The sequence below is a fragment of the Phodopus roborovskii genome, unplaced genomic scaffold (genome assembly GCF_943737965.1).
Source record: "Phodopus roborovskii unplaced genomic scaffold, PHOROB, whole genome shotgun sequence".
In the NCBI taxonomy this organism is placed as follows: domain Eukaryota; kingdom Metazoa; phylum Chordata; class Mammalia; order Rodentia; family Cricetidae; genus Phodopus; species Phodopus roborovskii.
The window spans coordinates 11,100,083-11,116,706 of NW_026125295.1; the positions used below are offsets into that span (position 1 = coordinate 11,100,083).

Consider the following 16,624-nt stretch of genomic DNA (forward strand, 5'->3'; position numbering starts at 1 on the left):
CCCCTATGGGGGCAGGCGTGGCCTCCTGAGCCAGGAGAATGGGGTCCTGATCCTTTATCCCCTATGCGGGCAGGTGTGGCCTCCTGAGCCAGGAGAATGAGGTCCTGATCCTTTATCCCCTATGTGGGCAGGTGTGGCCTCCTGAGCCAGGAGAATGAGGTCCTGATCCTTTATCCTCTATGTGGGCAGGTGTGGCTTTCTGAGCCAGGAGAATGGGGTCCTGATCCTTTATCCTCTATGGGGGCAGGTGTGGCCTCCTGAGCCAGGAGAATGAGGTCCTGATCCTTTATCCTCTATGGGGGCAGGCGTGGCCTCCTGAGCCAGGAGAATGGGGTCCTGATCCTTTATCCTCTATGGGGGCAGGTGTGGCCTCCTGAGCCAGGAGAATGAGGTCCTGATCCTTTATCCTCTATGGGGGCAGGTGTGGCCTCCTGAGCCAGGAGAATGGGGTCCTGATCCTTTATCCCCTATGCGGGCAGGCGTGGCCTCCTGAGCCAGGAGAATGAGGTCCTGATCCTTTATCCCCTGTGCAGCCTTCTCTAGGGTCCTGTAAGAGCAAGAAAATGACATTCCCTGTGAGCATACAGGTACTCCTGCTGACCTGTGCTCCAGTGTGAGGTACATATCTCTCAGCAGCCCCAGCCCAGCCCCAAACCAGAAGCCACAGCACCCTGTGGGTCCCTGTCACCTGCTCTCACTTCCTCTGGCTTTTGCTTTCAGTTTGTCCCACCCTTCACGTTGTCCCAACCGACTGACCGGCCTCTGCTGCTGGGAACTTTATTCGCTCATCGAAACAAGCTTGATTTAGTTCGAATCCCCTTAATAGCACTGAATACTTATTGTGAGCTAGGCACCAAAGGTGTCTTCAAGAATTTTCTTGCTGCTTCCTTGGAGGAGGGCAACTGGCAGGTCAGTCACTGGCCTGAACACAAAACAGTGTTTCCTGTTCACTAGTAACCGTAGTTACTGGCACCACGTAACACGGCACCCAGGAAAAAGCTCAGGAGGCCAACAGACATCCCAAGGGTGCTGGGTCTGTAGTGGGCTGGAAATATCGTTAAGTTAGGGGAGCAGTGTTGATAAGGAAGTAGAAGTATGTTTCTTAGGCAACTCTTGGAACAGAGGAGGGGCGAAGGGACATTCTTGATGGCCCAGAAAGCAATCGGATGGGATTTGGAAGAAGGCACTTCAAACACAGCCACATTCTTTTCCTTCCTTATGCTTGGGAGGGATCTGGCACAATTTGGGTCAATAGTGGCAAACAAGCTAGCTTTCCACCATTACACCCCAGTGCCCAGTGGCCATAGAAGGCCATAGAAGGCACCCAGAAAAACGTGTATTGAATGAGTAGATGATGCACTTTCCATAATAACTCTGAATCAACTACTCCTGCACTTAGATTTCTGAATTAGTGGCGGAGCCATGGACTAACCTAGAAATGGTGATGATTCCAGCACTTGTCTTCCTGCCTACACAAGGCTATGTATGCTTCAGTGTATATGAAAATAATCTGCCCCCTGGATCACAAATAATAAGAACCCAGAGACAGATATTGAGGTTCAAGCTGAAGATCAGAAAAGCAGAGCAGCCCGCCACTAGGGAGTTCTTACCTCTAACAAGGCTGGGGCAATCCTGTCCTCTTCATGCCTGGAGACTGAATGCCACGTGAGACCCTGAGCTCCTTCCTGTCTTACATACCTCACTAGTCCTGGGATTAAAGGCGTATGCCACCACTGCCCAGCTTCTGTGGCTAACTAGTGTGGCTGCTGGAATTAAAGGTGTGTACCACTTCTGTCTAGCCTCTATGGCTGTGGCTAGCTTTGCATTCTGACCTGCAGGCCAGCTCTATAGATCAGTGTAAACAGTGTTATCACCCCAGCCCCCTGTGGTGCAGTTGAAGAGGCCTGGAGAAGCTAAGGCAGAATAAGGGCCTTTCGGGCTCAGAGCACCACCTCTACCCAAACCCCACCCTCTGTTCCTGCCCCTTAGAAGGCACCACAGGCATGCAGGAATCTCTCACTCTCCTGGCTGAAGTTCATATTTGCATGTGTGATTGGTGCAGAGAAATCTGCAGAAGTACTGCTGAGACTCGGGGGACCCTGGGGGGCCATAGCCAGGCCATTGGCATCCATGTCACCTTTTAGAAATGCTATGTATGTGTTTTGCCTGCATGTATGTCTGTTCACTATACATGCACAGTGCCCTGGAGCCCAGAAGAGGACCTTGGATCCTCTGGACCTGGAGTTAAAGACAGTGAGCTGCCATGTGGATGCCAGTAATCGAACCTGGGTCCTCTGGAAGGGCAAACGGTGCTCTTAATTGCTGAGCCATCTCTCCAGCTCCCACCCCTTTCTCCGTGCCAAGTTTGATTGTCCCTATGCTAGATGGACTTCAGAGGTCTAGTAGCACGACTTTCAGAAATTGGGACACATTCGTTATCAGAGCCTTGCTTCTGGAACATTCCTGTTCTACAGGGCACCTGGCCTCTTATGGGGAAAGAGCCAGCATGAATGCCCTGCAGCCCTCATTCAGAAACCCTTTGAAGTAGCCTTGAAACAGAAAAGCAAATGATTCTGCTGGTAGTCGAGCTGGCCAGGAGGTGGGACCATGTTGGGTGCTGCTGGCGCGTCTATGTTGGCACAGCTGGGTGGCTACGTCATGAAGATTCATCAAGTTGTACCCTCTCAAGGACTTCCCATGTACTTTCCGTGTGAGTGCTAAGTGTCATCTGACAGTTTGCTTTAAACAGGGAGAGGAGAGGGGAGGGGAGAAACGGGGAGGGAAAGGCCTAGGGAGAGATAGAGATAGAGGGAGAGAGGGGTTTTAAAAGGCAAGGCAGAGGAGTACAGTCTTAGGTAGAACAGCCAGGGTCAGGGGCTCTCTGGTGAATTGCAAATTACACATTCCCCAGAAGGTGGCAGTGGTCTTCACTTGATTTTATGAAAAAACAAACAAAACAAAACAACAACAACAACAAAAAAAAAACCCAATAATACTAAATAAGGAGGTCCCACCTCGCTGCCTTTAAGTCTGTCAGAAAAGGCCATGCTGTTTAGCCTAAACTTGCCTCAGACTCAGGACTGCCCTGTCTCAGCTTTCTGAGTAGCCGTGGTTGAGGTATGTAGCCATACGCCCAGGCCCCTGCCTCCCACCTCCCCCGTGGAGACAGGGTTTCTCTGTGTAGCTCTGGCAGTCCAGGAAATTAATCTGTAGACCAGGCTGGCCTTGAACTCAGAGATCCAGCTGTCTCTGCCTCCGAGTGCTGAGTTTAAAGCTGTTGTCACCACTGTGCAGTCTGGTCCCCTGAGTCTCGATGCTACTAATGCCAGTCACTCTAGACACGTCTGTAGGGTGCTGGGTGTAAATCTGTTCATTTGATTTTTCGAGACAAACTTTCTCTGTGTAGCCTTGTATGCTGGGCACCAGGCATGCATGTGGTGGATATGCATACATGTAGCCAAACCCTTCACACACAAAAAACAAAGTAAATGACTCTTTGAAAACAATTTTTTTAATCAGACAGATGAAAAATGATTAAGATGTTTTTGAGCTTCATCACGTTTGTGCACACATAGAGGAATCTTCTATCTTGACACAGTAGCACGCTCATTTGGCCCTGTGACATCATCACATACACTCATTCGCTGAACGGGGCCTTAGAAATATGATATTCAGCATTTCTATTTAAATGTTAACTGTACTGGATTTGTTTTTCTACCTTTGTAAATGGGCCCCACGTCTCAGCATTGCTTCTGTATACCTCCGGGAAAACATGTAAGGTCATACACTAATCAAATGAGTTTAGAACAGGAAGGGCTGCATCTCAGGCAGAGCATGTATTCAGCATTTGGACCTTGAGGAGACTGTGGTGCAGTATGGAATTGACATACACAAAGGTCAGGAGTCTTTTGTTCCTGGTCCTCGTCTCTCTCAGTCTCTTGACCGCCTGGTCTGCCCTCTTGAATGTTCTAGAAAATGTACTCTTCTTTGTGATCGCCCACCCACATCAGTTGGACAGGGGGACCCTTGTGAGACTTACTCGGATCACTACTCACCTAACTCATATGACCTTGAACATAAAATAGCTGATCCTGTGGGATTAACCTGTGTTTCCATTTTGTTTTGTTTTTAAAATGAGATCATGAATGGACAAATAATAATCTATAGTAGGATTTTGGTTTTTGGGGGGACTGCCAGCTCCCAAATAACGACATGAAGACTTAATTATGAAAGTTTGGCCTTAGCTTAGGCTTGTTCCTAACTAGTTCTTATAGCTTAAACTAACCCATGTCTATTCACCCACCTGTTGCTACGTGACTCGTGGCTTTTACCTCTCCTGCATGTCTTGCTCCCTCTCTGTCCAGCTGGTGACACCTCATTTCTTTGCCCCAGAGCTCTCTGTCCCCAGAAGTCCTGCCTAATTCTTCTGCCTAGCTAATAGCCATTCAGCTCTTTCTTAAACCAATCACAGTGACTCAGTGTAAAGGAATATTCCACAACATTCTACATCTGGACTGGTGGGCAGCAGGAAATGACACCCAGAGCAATTAGGTAGCTTTCGTGGCTCATAGGCCGCGTAGCCCGAGGCCAGTGCCCTTCCCACTTCACATCTGGAAAGTGGGCCCCAGCTTAATTAACCCTGGTGCTGCCGACTTAGTGTGACCACTGTAGCCAAGGAGCCTGCTTTCGTGTGTGGTCTGATTTCTGGATACCCTGTATCCTTGCTGCTCCACCCACTGACCCCCTTTCTTTCCTGTGTTCCTGCCTCAGGGAGCCTTTCCATAAACTGCTGGCCCAAGGCCTCATCAAAGGACAGACATTCCGCCTTCCATCTGGACTGTGTCTAAAGAGGGAGGATGTAGACTTCACAGGTAAGGTGGGCCCCACCTGGCTGGAGCAGGTAAGAACCAAGGCCAGGTCCAGGAGCTCTTAAGAAGCCAGCATCTGCTACTGGGTCCTGGCTGGGTGCAGAGGCTGAGACAGATCCTAGTCAAGCCTCTGCAGGCTGCTCCTGGGGCTGGTTATCTCCTGAGCCCCATCCTGTGTAACATAGTATTCACTTGGGAATTGCCCCTTTGACCAGCCTTATTTGACCTCACATTGCTGGACAGAACCTCAGACTCAGAACATAGGATCGGTCTTCCAGGACCCTTTCCCATAAAGCACAGCTCAGAATATGGAACCTCCACCCTGCCAGCTTCCTTGGCCTCTTCGAGCAGCTGCCCCCCCCCACCCCCCCGTTAAGGACCCACTCAGAATTGTGCGTTGTTCCTAAGTATTCTTTTGGCCTCTAGGTCCTGCCCCTGTCTGTGCAAAAACAAAAGGGAGGTTAGAGGTGACATGGGAGAAGATGAGCAAATCCAAACACAACGGTGTGGACCCTGAGGAGATTGTGGCACAGTACGGGATTGACACAATCCGGCTCTACATCCTCTTCGCAGCCCCCCCTGAGAAGGACATCTTGTGGGATGTAAAGAGTAAGTCTGCTCCCTCTGCAGCCTGCCCCGGTCTCTGGAAGAACTGGGGAAGGGGATGTCTTGCTGGAAACAGTAGAGGAGAATTCTAGAGGTCATCATGCCCAGCCTTGTGTCCTACACCAAGACCCTAGCTCCCCTTTGTTCAGGAGCCTTGGGTCCCTTAGTGGGGGGTGGATGGGAGAGATTCCCGTTGCACATGCACGTTCCCAGTCCTCACCCTACACTTGCTGGCACTGGGGCCCATTGCAGGCTCTGTACTGATTATAATGCGAGGTCTCTACACAACTGTTTCCTTGACGACCAAGCACCCGTGCTTACCTGGGCCTGCTGTGCCACAAAGAGGCAAGCCTTCTTCCTGCATTTCCTGCAGGTTTTTTCTTGTTTCTTTCTAGAACAGAGTCCACCTCCCTCACCAGGATGCTGCCTGGGTCCTGGGATCAGGTGCAGCCTTTCAGCCACTCCCTGCTAGCATCCCTTCTCCTCAGGAGATTTGTCCTTCTGAAGCTTTCGTTTTTTGCCCTTGAGTGGGTGTGGGAAGTGAAAGCCAGTGCCTGTGTTATAAAGAGTGTGTTTTATCTCGGGCTTGGCTGGTTTATCTCACTGTGTCTTAGGGCGGTGGGTCTGGACGGTGCTGACAGATGCCAGCCCTAACCATGCAAAGCAGTGTAGGCACTAGCTCAGCTTTCTCCTTTCTACACGGGAAGTCCCACAGCCTCTGGCTGTCCCTGCTGTGCCCCCGCTGTTAAGAATTCCCACCCCTGGGAATGTGGGGTTCAGGCATCTGCACCCACGCTTATTTGGTCAGCTATATGACCCAGGACCACCAAGTGGGTCAGAACAACCACTGTCTAACCCCTAGACTTGGTAAACATGTTTGGAATACACACACACACACACACACACACACACACACACACACCTGGCAAGCTGAGGGGTTATTAGCTGACCTCACACTGTGTGCCCCAAGGCTGTTCCCAAGCATGTTGTGTGGCCACTGCCACTGTTACCTGTTCCCATGAGACCTCAGCTTCAGTAGTTACCTTAAGCACCCTTTGGCCCCAAGGCGTATCTGTCAGAGAAAGCTTGTGGGCCCAGGAGGCGGTGTGCTGATGCCCATTCCAGGGTAGGTGGCTACTGCTGCTGCCCATGCTCAGATTATCAGGGATACCGAAGGGGTAAGGGGGGACGTGGGGCCTTTCTCATTTCTTCTTCTTCTCGATTGCCACAAAATGCAGCTGACGCACTCCCCGGAGTGCTGAGGTGGCAACAGCGGCTGTGGTCCCTGACGACGCGATTCATCGAGGCAAGGACTTCTGGGCCAGTCCCCCAACCTCAGCTGTTGAACAACAAGGAGAAAATCAAGGCCCGAAACCTCTGGGAGTACAAAAACTCAGTCATAACTCAGGTCAGGATGCACACTTCTCACTCTGAGGGAAACTCTGCCCCGAGGCCTATACAGCTTCACACCCAGAGGGCCACAGTGGCCTTCTTTCTTCGGGAGGTGACCTGCTGCCTCAGTTAACCGCTGTCACTGCTGCGGCTGTTTTACCAAGACTTCCTGGTGGCTCCCTCCCACCCTGTCACCTTCTTCCACCTAGACTTCAGGAAGCCACCAATTTCCTGTGTCTCTGGACTTGACCTGCAGGTAGAACCAATCTCTAATGAGACATTGTACATTTTATTATCAGGGATGCAGAGTTGAAAGAAACAGAGAGTACCATAAAATACCTTCTCATTCTATAGATGAATTTAAGGCCCAGACAGGTCAGGTATCTTGCTTAAAATCCTACAGCTAATGGGGAACTGAACACAGATTGGGATCCGAGCTCCCTTGTACTCCAAATATGAGGTTATTTTTTCATGGGTATCTGATAACTCAAATTCTTAGGCTGATTTATTTTTTCCTTGCTGACTCAGGGGTAGGTGTATGTTGGTGGTAGAGTGTGCCAAGGCCTGGGTTCTAGTCCATGAACTAAGAAGGGAAAGGTGCTGAATCAAGCCTTTGAAGTCACCCATGGCCACTGCTTGCCTGGACCGTAGCTCAGATGACATTAATGACATGGCAGGGTTTCTGTTAGTTTGTTTGTTTTTATGACCTGACCGAGGGGCCCTGGGTCTAGCATGCTCATGTAATGGCATCTCTTCAACTTTATTTGGATTCTCTGTGACTCTGGGGATCCGAGTGCTGCAGGCAACCACGTGTTCTCTCTGGAGCACAGGTCAGATAATTGACGAGTTGTTTTAACACCAGGGAACTCTTGGCATCTGAGAGCTGTGTCATTTCTCCTCTCTCTCTCTCTCTCTCTCTCTCTCTCTCTCTCTCTCTCTCTCTCTCTCTCTCTCTCCTTCTCTCTCTCTCCAGTGTGAGGAATCTAGGTCCAGGCCTCACTCCTGCTAGGTGAGCGCCTACCCTGAAGTGCAATCATCTGCCTCTCATGTCTTTACCCACACTGTTGTCTTTATGGCGTTTGTCAGCAGCTCCTACCTCTTGCTCCAGCATCTAGCGTTGTCCTATTAAGCCTCTGTTGTGGGAAGCGCACTGTCTCAGATGTGGGAAGAAAGGTGGTCTTAAGCAGCAGAAACAACATTGACTTTGAATTTAAGTCTTTGCATTCATGAAATCTGGTTATTATTCAAGACATCTTTTGTTATATTCCCTTAGCAGCTGCTGCTGCTTCTTCTCCTCTTCCTCCTTCTTTTTTTTTTTAATTGCTCGATTTTCTTCTGGAAAGCTAAAAAGAATTTCTGAAGTGAGTAAAAAAATAAATAAATAAATAAAATCAATTTTTCCAACAGGTAACCACCCATTTCACAGAGGACTTTGCACTGAATTCTGCAGTTTCTCAGCTGATGGGACTCAGCAGTGCCCTCTTGGTAAGAAGCTGGATCTCACTTAGCTGAGGAGGGAGGGTGAAAATGTTGGGAACATTTCTCCCATGGTCACAATTCTATCATATTTCTTCAAGGTGTTTTTTTTTTTTTTTTTTTTTTTTTTTTTTTTAAGATTTATTTACTTATTATGTTTACAGTGTTCTGCCTGCACATGCCTACACACCAGAAGAGGGCATCAGATCTCATTATAGGTGGTTGTGAGCCATCATGTGGTTGTTGGGAATTGAACTCAGGACCTCTGGAAGAACAGCCTGTGCTCTTAACCTCTGAGCAAAGCCTGAGACAGGGTCATACTATGTAGCTCAGGCTTGCCTTTGGCATGTGATGATGCTCCTGCTTCTGCCTCCTAGCTTAAAGCCCTTTGCTTTCCCGTGTTTTCTAAAGCCCAGGAGGTTAGATGCCCTGTCTGGATGAGCAGCTGCAAAGCCAGGACCAGGCTTAGGCCTGTCTCTGTGTTCTGACCTTCATCCCCCACTGCCTGATTTCGTGGATGTGTCAGGCTTTCGCCCTGGCCTTGTGGCACTGTAGATGTTTGTATCTGCTGTCACTCCCACTGATGCAGAGAGCCATCGTCTTCAGTGCCACTCACTTTGCTATGTGCAACTCCAGCTTTTCTTGACAAGGGGAGAATGTGTCAGTAATTGGGGGATGGAGAGGACCTTGCCCCCAGAGCAGATTTTCCTCCCTTGCTGAGGCTTAGCCTCTTCCTCTGACAGATGAGGTACAAATCCTGCCCTCGAAGGGCAGTTGTGAGCACTGAGTATGAGGTTCCACGAGGGATCCTTGGACCCTCATTACCAAAGAGGCAATGAAGAATATTTCTCCCACCTGCTGATCCTCTGGATTCTACTTCGGTCATGGCCTGTCTTACCCCTGCTTTATTTGTACCCAGTCGTAAGTGTCCCTTCCTCTTCCCTAGCAAGCCTCCGAGAGAGTGGTTCTCCATAGCCGTGAGTTTGAGGATGCTCTGTGTGCGCTGCTGGTGATGGCTGCCCCCATGGCTCCTCACATAACCTCAGAGCTCTGGGCAGGTATGTGAGAGGGTCCTTGTCTAGGTAGTTACTTCTGACCAGCATTTGCCCAAGCCTCTCATTGCTCATTGTTTGTAGCTCAGCAAATGTCTTGGTCAGAGCTCTTCATCCCTTGAGGGTTCAGCTACTCGCTGTCAGCCTGTGCGTGCGTGCGTGCGTGCGTGCGTGCGTGCGTGTGTGTGTGTGTGTGTGTGTGTGTGCTTTGTTGTGGGTGTGGGCATGAATATGCCATGAATGTGTGTGGAGGTCAGAGGACCACCTTTGGGTGTCAGTCCCCATCTTTTTACTCTGTTTTGAGACAAGGTATTAACTACTGTGTAACCTAGGTTAACTGACCCAAGAGCTACTAGAGATGCTCCTGCCTTCCCACAGCAGCGCTCTTGGACTGTAGATGTTTGGGGTTTTTACATCGGTTCTCAGGTCATCAAGCTCGCTAGATAAGCTCTTGTATCCACTCATCCCTGACCCGTCCTCATTGTGAACTCATGAGTTAAGTTCAGATTTTATCTGTTTTGGTATCCAAGCCACTTCCACAATATTCATCCAGACACTGAGTCTCCATTCCACCAGGCCCTCTGATAGTTTTTGTTTTATTTTATTTTTAACATTTGTTTGTTTGTTGTTAGTTTCTGGTGTTAGAAATTGAGTCCAGCTTTGTGCATGCTAAGGACATGCTCTACCACAGAGCCACACCCCAGCCTCTGATGCAATGTGGATGTTGTTCTTTCAAAAGCATATGAGCAAAATCAAATCTCTGGGAAAGGTCAGCGTGAAGTGGCCTTGCTTCCTGTGCATTTTCTTGGAATTGCCAGGGCTTCTGTAAGTAGTGTCAGCATAGACCCAGGCCCTCCTGGCACACTCAGTGGGATTTGCTAGCAAAGACCAGGCAAAGACAGGCCCAGGAGTACCACCAGGAGAGAACTGCCCTGCACAGAAACCAGGACCACCACCCGCAGGCCCCCAGCAATCACTGTGGCCCACCAAGGCAGCCTGGCAGGCAGCCTGCGCTCAGCGTGGGGTGGGACAGGTTTGGTTTTGTTTTTTGCAAGAAGGTCAGCTCTCCAGATGTGGGGATGAAAGGCGTACAGCTGGCCCCGCATGATGGCCCTGCATGGCAGAGCATTGGCACTTATCTCCTGCATTCAGACTCACCCTGTTTGACCGGTCTCCTTGGTTTTGCCGTTGTATTTGCCATGCGCATGTTGGGTATTTTTACTTAAAAGAGCAAAGTGGCATATACGCAGGATCCTGAGCTCCGCCCCCTGTGGCCAAACCACACTGTCCAGGGAAAGCCTGGTGATGCACGGTACCTATAAATAAGCACCCTGATTACATCAGGAAGTCTGACTTCCTTGTTTTTTTTCAGTAGAATTTCTAACAGCTTCTATCCAGAGCGTTTTCATCCAAGGCCCTTTTATCTACTAGGCATCCTGTATGACTTCCATACAGAGGTTTTTGGAACCCTTCCTGCTACATCTGGGGCACAGGACAAGCCCCCACCAGCTCAGCAAATAAAGACATGATTGTCTGTCTTCCGTGATCTCCATCTCACTTTTAGAGAAGGAAGACGTTGGAATCTTTTCTGCATTTGCCAAAATGCCATTTAAGACCATTGGGAAGTACAGCAGCTCAGGCCAGGACCCTGGGCACCGGCAGGGAGTGGGCAACGTCCTGTACTCAGGCTCTAAGGAGCCTTCACTTCCCTGCCAGCAGCTGGCAGCGCAGGGTCACCAGGATCAGATAGGAAAACTTAAAAAGCTCCAATGACTGAATGTGCCAGAGAGGCCAGTGGACTAGAATGCATCAGTGCCACTCAGTTTCTTGTCCACAACTCAGGCTTACCTAATGACTGTTAGTTCCAGTCTGTGAGAAGAAGGGAGCTTATGGTGGGTATAAACTAGCGATTGCTAATACACAGTGTATGTATGTGCATGTGTGCACACGTGTGTTTGCAATGCTGGTGTCAGATTCAGGACGGTGTCCATGCTAACAAACGTTTCTTCACTCGGCTGCATCCCTGAACTTTTTTTTTTTTTTTTTTTTAGTAAAGGAAGAAGTATGTGTTGATTCACATTCTGACCCCTGGTTTCTTCTACATATACATATAATTTGAATATCTGAAGCCAATGGTCACAAACCAATCCCAGTATAATAATAGTTTGAAGGAAAGCCCACAAATCAATAAGGAAGGAAGCTTTCTTTATGCAAGCAGACTTGGTTTAGAAAAGTTTACTTTGTGATTCTGAAGATAATTTTTTATAAGACAAACAAAATAGAATACTGCTAAATTTGAAAGTTAAATGGGGGTGGGGGAGGATGAAACCTTTCAAAGAAACCAAAAGAAAATTCCTGAACTGATTTCACAGTATGGAAAAACTCTATACTAAAATTATTATCTTTCAAATTACAAAAGAGCCGAGTGTTGCTCGGTGGTAAAACACTTAACTCAGCACATGTAAATCCCAGGTTTGTCGCCAGCACAACTGTAATGTATATGTATGTATAAAAGCAGTAAGTACCCTTTTTGGAAAATGTTTAAAACAGTGTTTTTAAAAAGAAAATGGGGAGGGACTGGAGGGATGGCTCAGCCATTAAGAGTTCTGACCACTCTGTCAAAGGATCTGGGTTCAATTCTGAGCAACCACATGGCGGCTCACAACTGTCTGTGACTCCTGTTCCACAGGATCCAACACCCTAACAGATGCATAGGAAGGCAAAAACACCAATGCATACGAAATAAATAATTTTTCAAAAAAGAAAGGGGGATCTTCAGGTACAGATTAGTGGCAGAGCATATGCTTAGCATTCTTAAGGCCCTGGGCTCCATTCCTAGCCCTAAAAGACAGAAGGGAGAAGCCCCAGCACTCTCTAGAAGAAGGCTGGAGAGTGTTTAAACCTTACCACCTTCATGTGGCCTACCCCAAGCTCAGGGTCCATTCCTGAGAGGGAGCCAGTGAGGCCAGCATGTGTAATGAGAGCAAAGACCAAGGCGCTCATGGCAGGAGAAGCTGTGAGCGCAGCCTGCACTTGGGGCCCAGTTCCCAGGAAGGCATCCCTCCCCCCAGCAAAGGGGCAACTCCAGAACACTGGCAGCCTTGCCTTTCCACTCATTTCAGAGCACCGTGTCCATCCATCCTCACGCCACTGTATGCTTTTTATAGAAAGGCTGGCTGAAACATGGGGTCACAGACCAGCCAGGGGAAGAGGCCCTAAGCGGCCTTCATTTCTACCCCATTGATCAGCCGTACAGTCATAAGAGTGTCAAATAGGAAAAAGTTTTAACAGTCATGAGACATCTCTGTCTGATACTGGCACAAGAACCCAAGACAAGCCAACAAAACCGAAGGCACTGGCAGTATCAGAGTGGCCAGTCCACAACCTCATGGAAAAAGTCACGTTACGGCATCCTTGATTTCTCAAAAGGCTGTAAGCCAAGGGCACAGCCTTGCACCCTGACCCCCGCCCCCCACCCCACCCCACCGACGTGTGTGCTGAGTGGCCTGACCTTCTGTGCTTTGGTGTTGCAGGCCTGGCGCTGGTGCCAAGCAAGCTCTGTGACAGTTATGACTGGAATGCTGGTGTGATGCTTCAGGCCTGGCCCACTGTGGACTCACAGTTCCTTCAGCAGCCTGAAGTCGTGCAGATGGCCGTCCTGGTAAGTGCCACCCACAGCCGCAGCTCTAGACCGTGGTCTACAGACTATCCCTCTTCTACCAGTGACCCACGAACCAAGCCCCCAAACCAGCCCTTCCGTTTGACCAAGCCCACAGCACAGAGGCCTGTACTCCCTTCTCTGCTCCGTCACTATATCCCAGAAGCATATAAGCTTCAACTCTTAAGGCCTGGAAGGACTAGAAAGGGGAAATACCAGCCAGATCTGCCTCAATGGCTTCAGTGTCTGCCAGCTGCATTCATTAGCATCTGGGTAGGTTTAAGGCAGCGGGACGGGGAGACACATAGATGGTAACATCTGTCAGCAAAGAATACCTCTGTGGGGCTGGAGAAATGACTCGGTAGTTAAGAGCATTGGATACTCTTCCAGAAGACCTAAGTTCGATTCCCAGCTCCCATGTAGTAGCTCACAACCATCTGTGAGCTCATTTCCAGGAGCTCTGCTGCCCTCTTCTAGCCTGCACTGGCTCCAGGCATGCATGTGGTGCGCAGGTATATACATGCAGGGAAACCACCCACTCACATAAAATAAAATTTAAAAATGTGATGCCTCTGTCAAACATATTTCAGTAAAGTTACATAAATTCTTCTCTCTCTCTCTCTCTCTCTCTCTCTCTCTCTCTCTCTCTCTCTCGGCAAACTGACCACTTTCAATATAGGAGTAATGTTGGAGGGAAGTTCAAGGTTCAAGTTTTTGTTTTATTTTGTTTTTAGGTTCTGGGGTTGAACCTGGAGCCCAGAGCATTCTAGGCAAGTGGTGTCTTGCTAAGCTGCATTCCCGGCCCTCTTATTATTTTTTTACTTTAAGACAGGATCTCAGTAAGCTGATCAAACTGACCTTAAGCTGGACCTAAAACCCACGCTGGCCTTGAGCTTTGATCCTCTTGCCTCAGCCTCCAAGGAATATGGAATTAATAGGCCTGTACCACCAGGCCCAGCAAGAATAGTTTGTTTTGTTCCCTTTAAACTTTTATGCAAAACCTAGGTCCCTGTAGGTTTCCCTTTGTGCAGATATGATTTGTTTATTGTAAGACAGATTTCTAGGGACATCTGCTAATGGCTTCAGCGGCAGAAGGTGAAGGGACCAGGGAAGGCTTTCCCCTGATCCTCCTCCGGATGGCAAGCAGAGTGGAACCGGGTTGTTTACACCCAAATGTGATTATCTTATGAGAGGCTACACCATTCCTACAGACTCAGAAAAAAGTGACTTACTTCACCCACATACAGTCCTCACTCTAGGCCAGGCATGGTGCTAGGTTCCAGGGATACAAAATCAAACAAAAGCCAGGCACAGTGGTTTACTCTTTGATCTCAGCACTCGGGAATCGGAGGCTGGAGGACCACTGTGAGTTTGATGCTATCTCTAGATACGTGATAAGACATTACTCAACAAAACCAAAAAATCCAGTGGGGCAGCAGAGTTCCTATCCTCATGGAGCTTAAAGCCCAGAGGGACAGAAAAGCTTAAAAGAAGGAAAGAGGCCAGACAGTGGTGGCACACGCCTTTAATTCCAGCACGAGGGAGGCAGAGGCAGGAGGATCTCTGTGAGTTCAAGGCCAGCCTGGTCTACAGAGTGAGTTTCAGGGCAGCCAAGGCTACACAGAGACACCCTGTCTCGGAAAAAACAATAAACAAAATGAGCTTGTGTTGTGGAAAGTGCCAGCCAGCTTCACATCCACCCTGGAGGCTGAGAAACAGCAAATCCATGAAGGCTGACCAGCAAGCCTGGCCCCATTGTACCTGTGCCACACATGGAACACAGGAAGCCCATATTTAGAAAGAGTACCTGGCTCAGGAGACGGAGCACCCTCACAGGAGTCGGAGCACCCTCACAGGAGTCGGAGCACCCTCACAGCCTGCCTCCCTGTGGACTCTCCTAACCCTCTCTTCTCTTTTCCTTCTCAGATCAACAACAAGGCCTGTGGCAAGATCTCTGTGCCCCAGCAGGTTGCCCAGGACCAGGACAAGGTCCATGAATTTGTTCTCCAGAGTGAGCTGGGCGTCAGGCTGCTGCAGGGAAGAAGCATCAAGAAGGCCTTCCTCTCCCCCAGGACTGCCCTCATCAACTTCCTGGTGCAAGAGTGACAGGGCTTCAAGGACCCCCTGTCTCTGTCCAGATCAAGGAAAGGGTGATAGCTTAGGAAAAGAGAAAAGGCAGACATCAGGGACATTGACCTTTGTGCCAGGACAGACTGCAGTCAGCAGGGACCTGTGTCCTGCGCTGAGGCCTGAACCTAGGACCTGTGACCCCGCCCCCCACTCCCACTCAGGGTGTGAAGCTACCGGAGATGCTGCTGGATGGGAACAAGGAGAAAAGCAAGGCTGGCAAGCACCTACCTCTGGAACTGCCTCAGATACTTCTCCAGAAGCCGTGTAGACCAGAGGAACCATTAGGCTCAGGAGCTGCACGATGATCAGGTGTACGAAGGAAGGCGCTGGCTGGGCTTGGCTTACAGGATAGATAAAACCCTTCAGTATATGCTCCGTGCCTCACTTGAGGGCCTGGACATGGCTACTGGCGTCTGTCCACCACCTTTCATCTGTGTCACGCAGGTCTGTTCCGCTCCAGCTGGGTGTCCCCGTTCCGAGTCTGACCCCACTTACGTAAGGACCCCACTTACGAGCCCAAACAGAAGGACTGTGCCATAGCCACTGTTTCAGTGTGTAGAGTGTGCTCTCTGGTGGGTGAAGCTGTCACGAGGTGCATCACAGCCCAGCAGGGGTTTGAACCCCGGATGGCTCACGTGGGTGATACTATCGTTATCAGTTTGGCCCCCAGGATGCCATTAACAAAAGCAAGTTCATCAAAGAGGAGTAGATGCCCTCCTGTGCCCAAGCTGCTATGTTTTAGCTGTTTAGGAGATGGCCAGGAGTAGAGCCAGCTCACCAGTAACTTAAAGAGAGTCATCAGTAAAGGGCTCTCACGGACATGGCCTGAGCAAAGAAAGGCTCAATACTTAGTTGAGGGTTGGACCGAAGAACCTAGCCATCTCAGAATGCCGAAGCTCTGTATCTGTAATCTGATGTCACCCAGAGGTGGCTGTCATTGTCTCCTACCATTCAGATGCCTTTTAATGTCATAATGCATATCTCTTTGAGACATGTCTGTGATCTTGGAACAGCCCTATATTCCAGTTCTAAGGGTCAATTGGTAGCAGACCAGTGTCCTCCACCATCACAGGCCCTGGGTCTGTATCACCTCCCTGGAATACCTATGGTGTGTCACCTTGAACCCACACTCCATACAGACTGTGCTCATCCAAGTCCATGAGCAAGAGAGGCTCATGCACGGGGCCTTGAGTTTCCATGCCTAGAAGTTGTAATTTAACTGTAGTCATCATAAAAGATTTAAACATTTTTCACAAGTCAGGCTGCTGAGGGTATATATAGAGCTCAGTGGTAGTGTACAAGCCTAGGTTGGCAAGGTCCAAGGTTCCATCCCCAACACAAAAAAAAGCAAAAGAAGTTCTATCAAGAAAACTGTGGTAGCACACTTGTAATCCCAGCATGTGGGAGGCATGAGGATCATGGGTTTAAACCTATCTGTGGCT

At 49.3% G+C, this 16,624-nt stretch overlaps 1 protein-coding gene across 1 annotated transcript in view; it reads left to right on the forward strand.

The window, feature by feature from the left end:
- Nucleotides 1–16,136, forward strand: part of Lars2 (leucyl-tRNA synthetase 2, mitochondrial) — an 82,036-nt gene extending 65,900 nt beyond the window's left edge. Inside the window, exons 14-20 of the mRNA XM_051203011.1 lie at nucleotides 4,771–4,871; nucleotides 5,295–5,477; nucleotides 6,713–6,882; nucleotides 8,274–8,351; nucleotides 9,289–9,400; nucleotides 12,928–13,055; nucleotides 14,979–16,136. Coding sequence (XP_051058968.1) covers nucleotides 4,771–4,871; nucleotides 5,295–5,477; nucleotides 6,713–6,882; nucleotides 8,274–8,351; nucleotides 9,289–9,400; nucleotides 12,928–13,055; nucleotides 14,979–15,158 — 952 coding nt within the window. The 3' untranslated portion in view covers nucleotides 15,159–16,136. The remainder of the gene's footprint in view (nucleotides 1–4,770; nucleotides 4,872–5,294; nucleotides 5,478–6,712; nucleotides 6,883–8,273; nucleotides 8,352–9,288; nucleotides 9,401–12,927; nucleotides 13,056–14,978) is intronic.
- The last annotated feature ends 488 nt before the right edge of the window (nucleotides 16,137–16,624 follow it).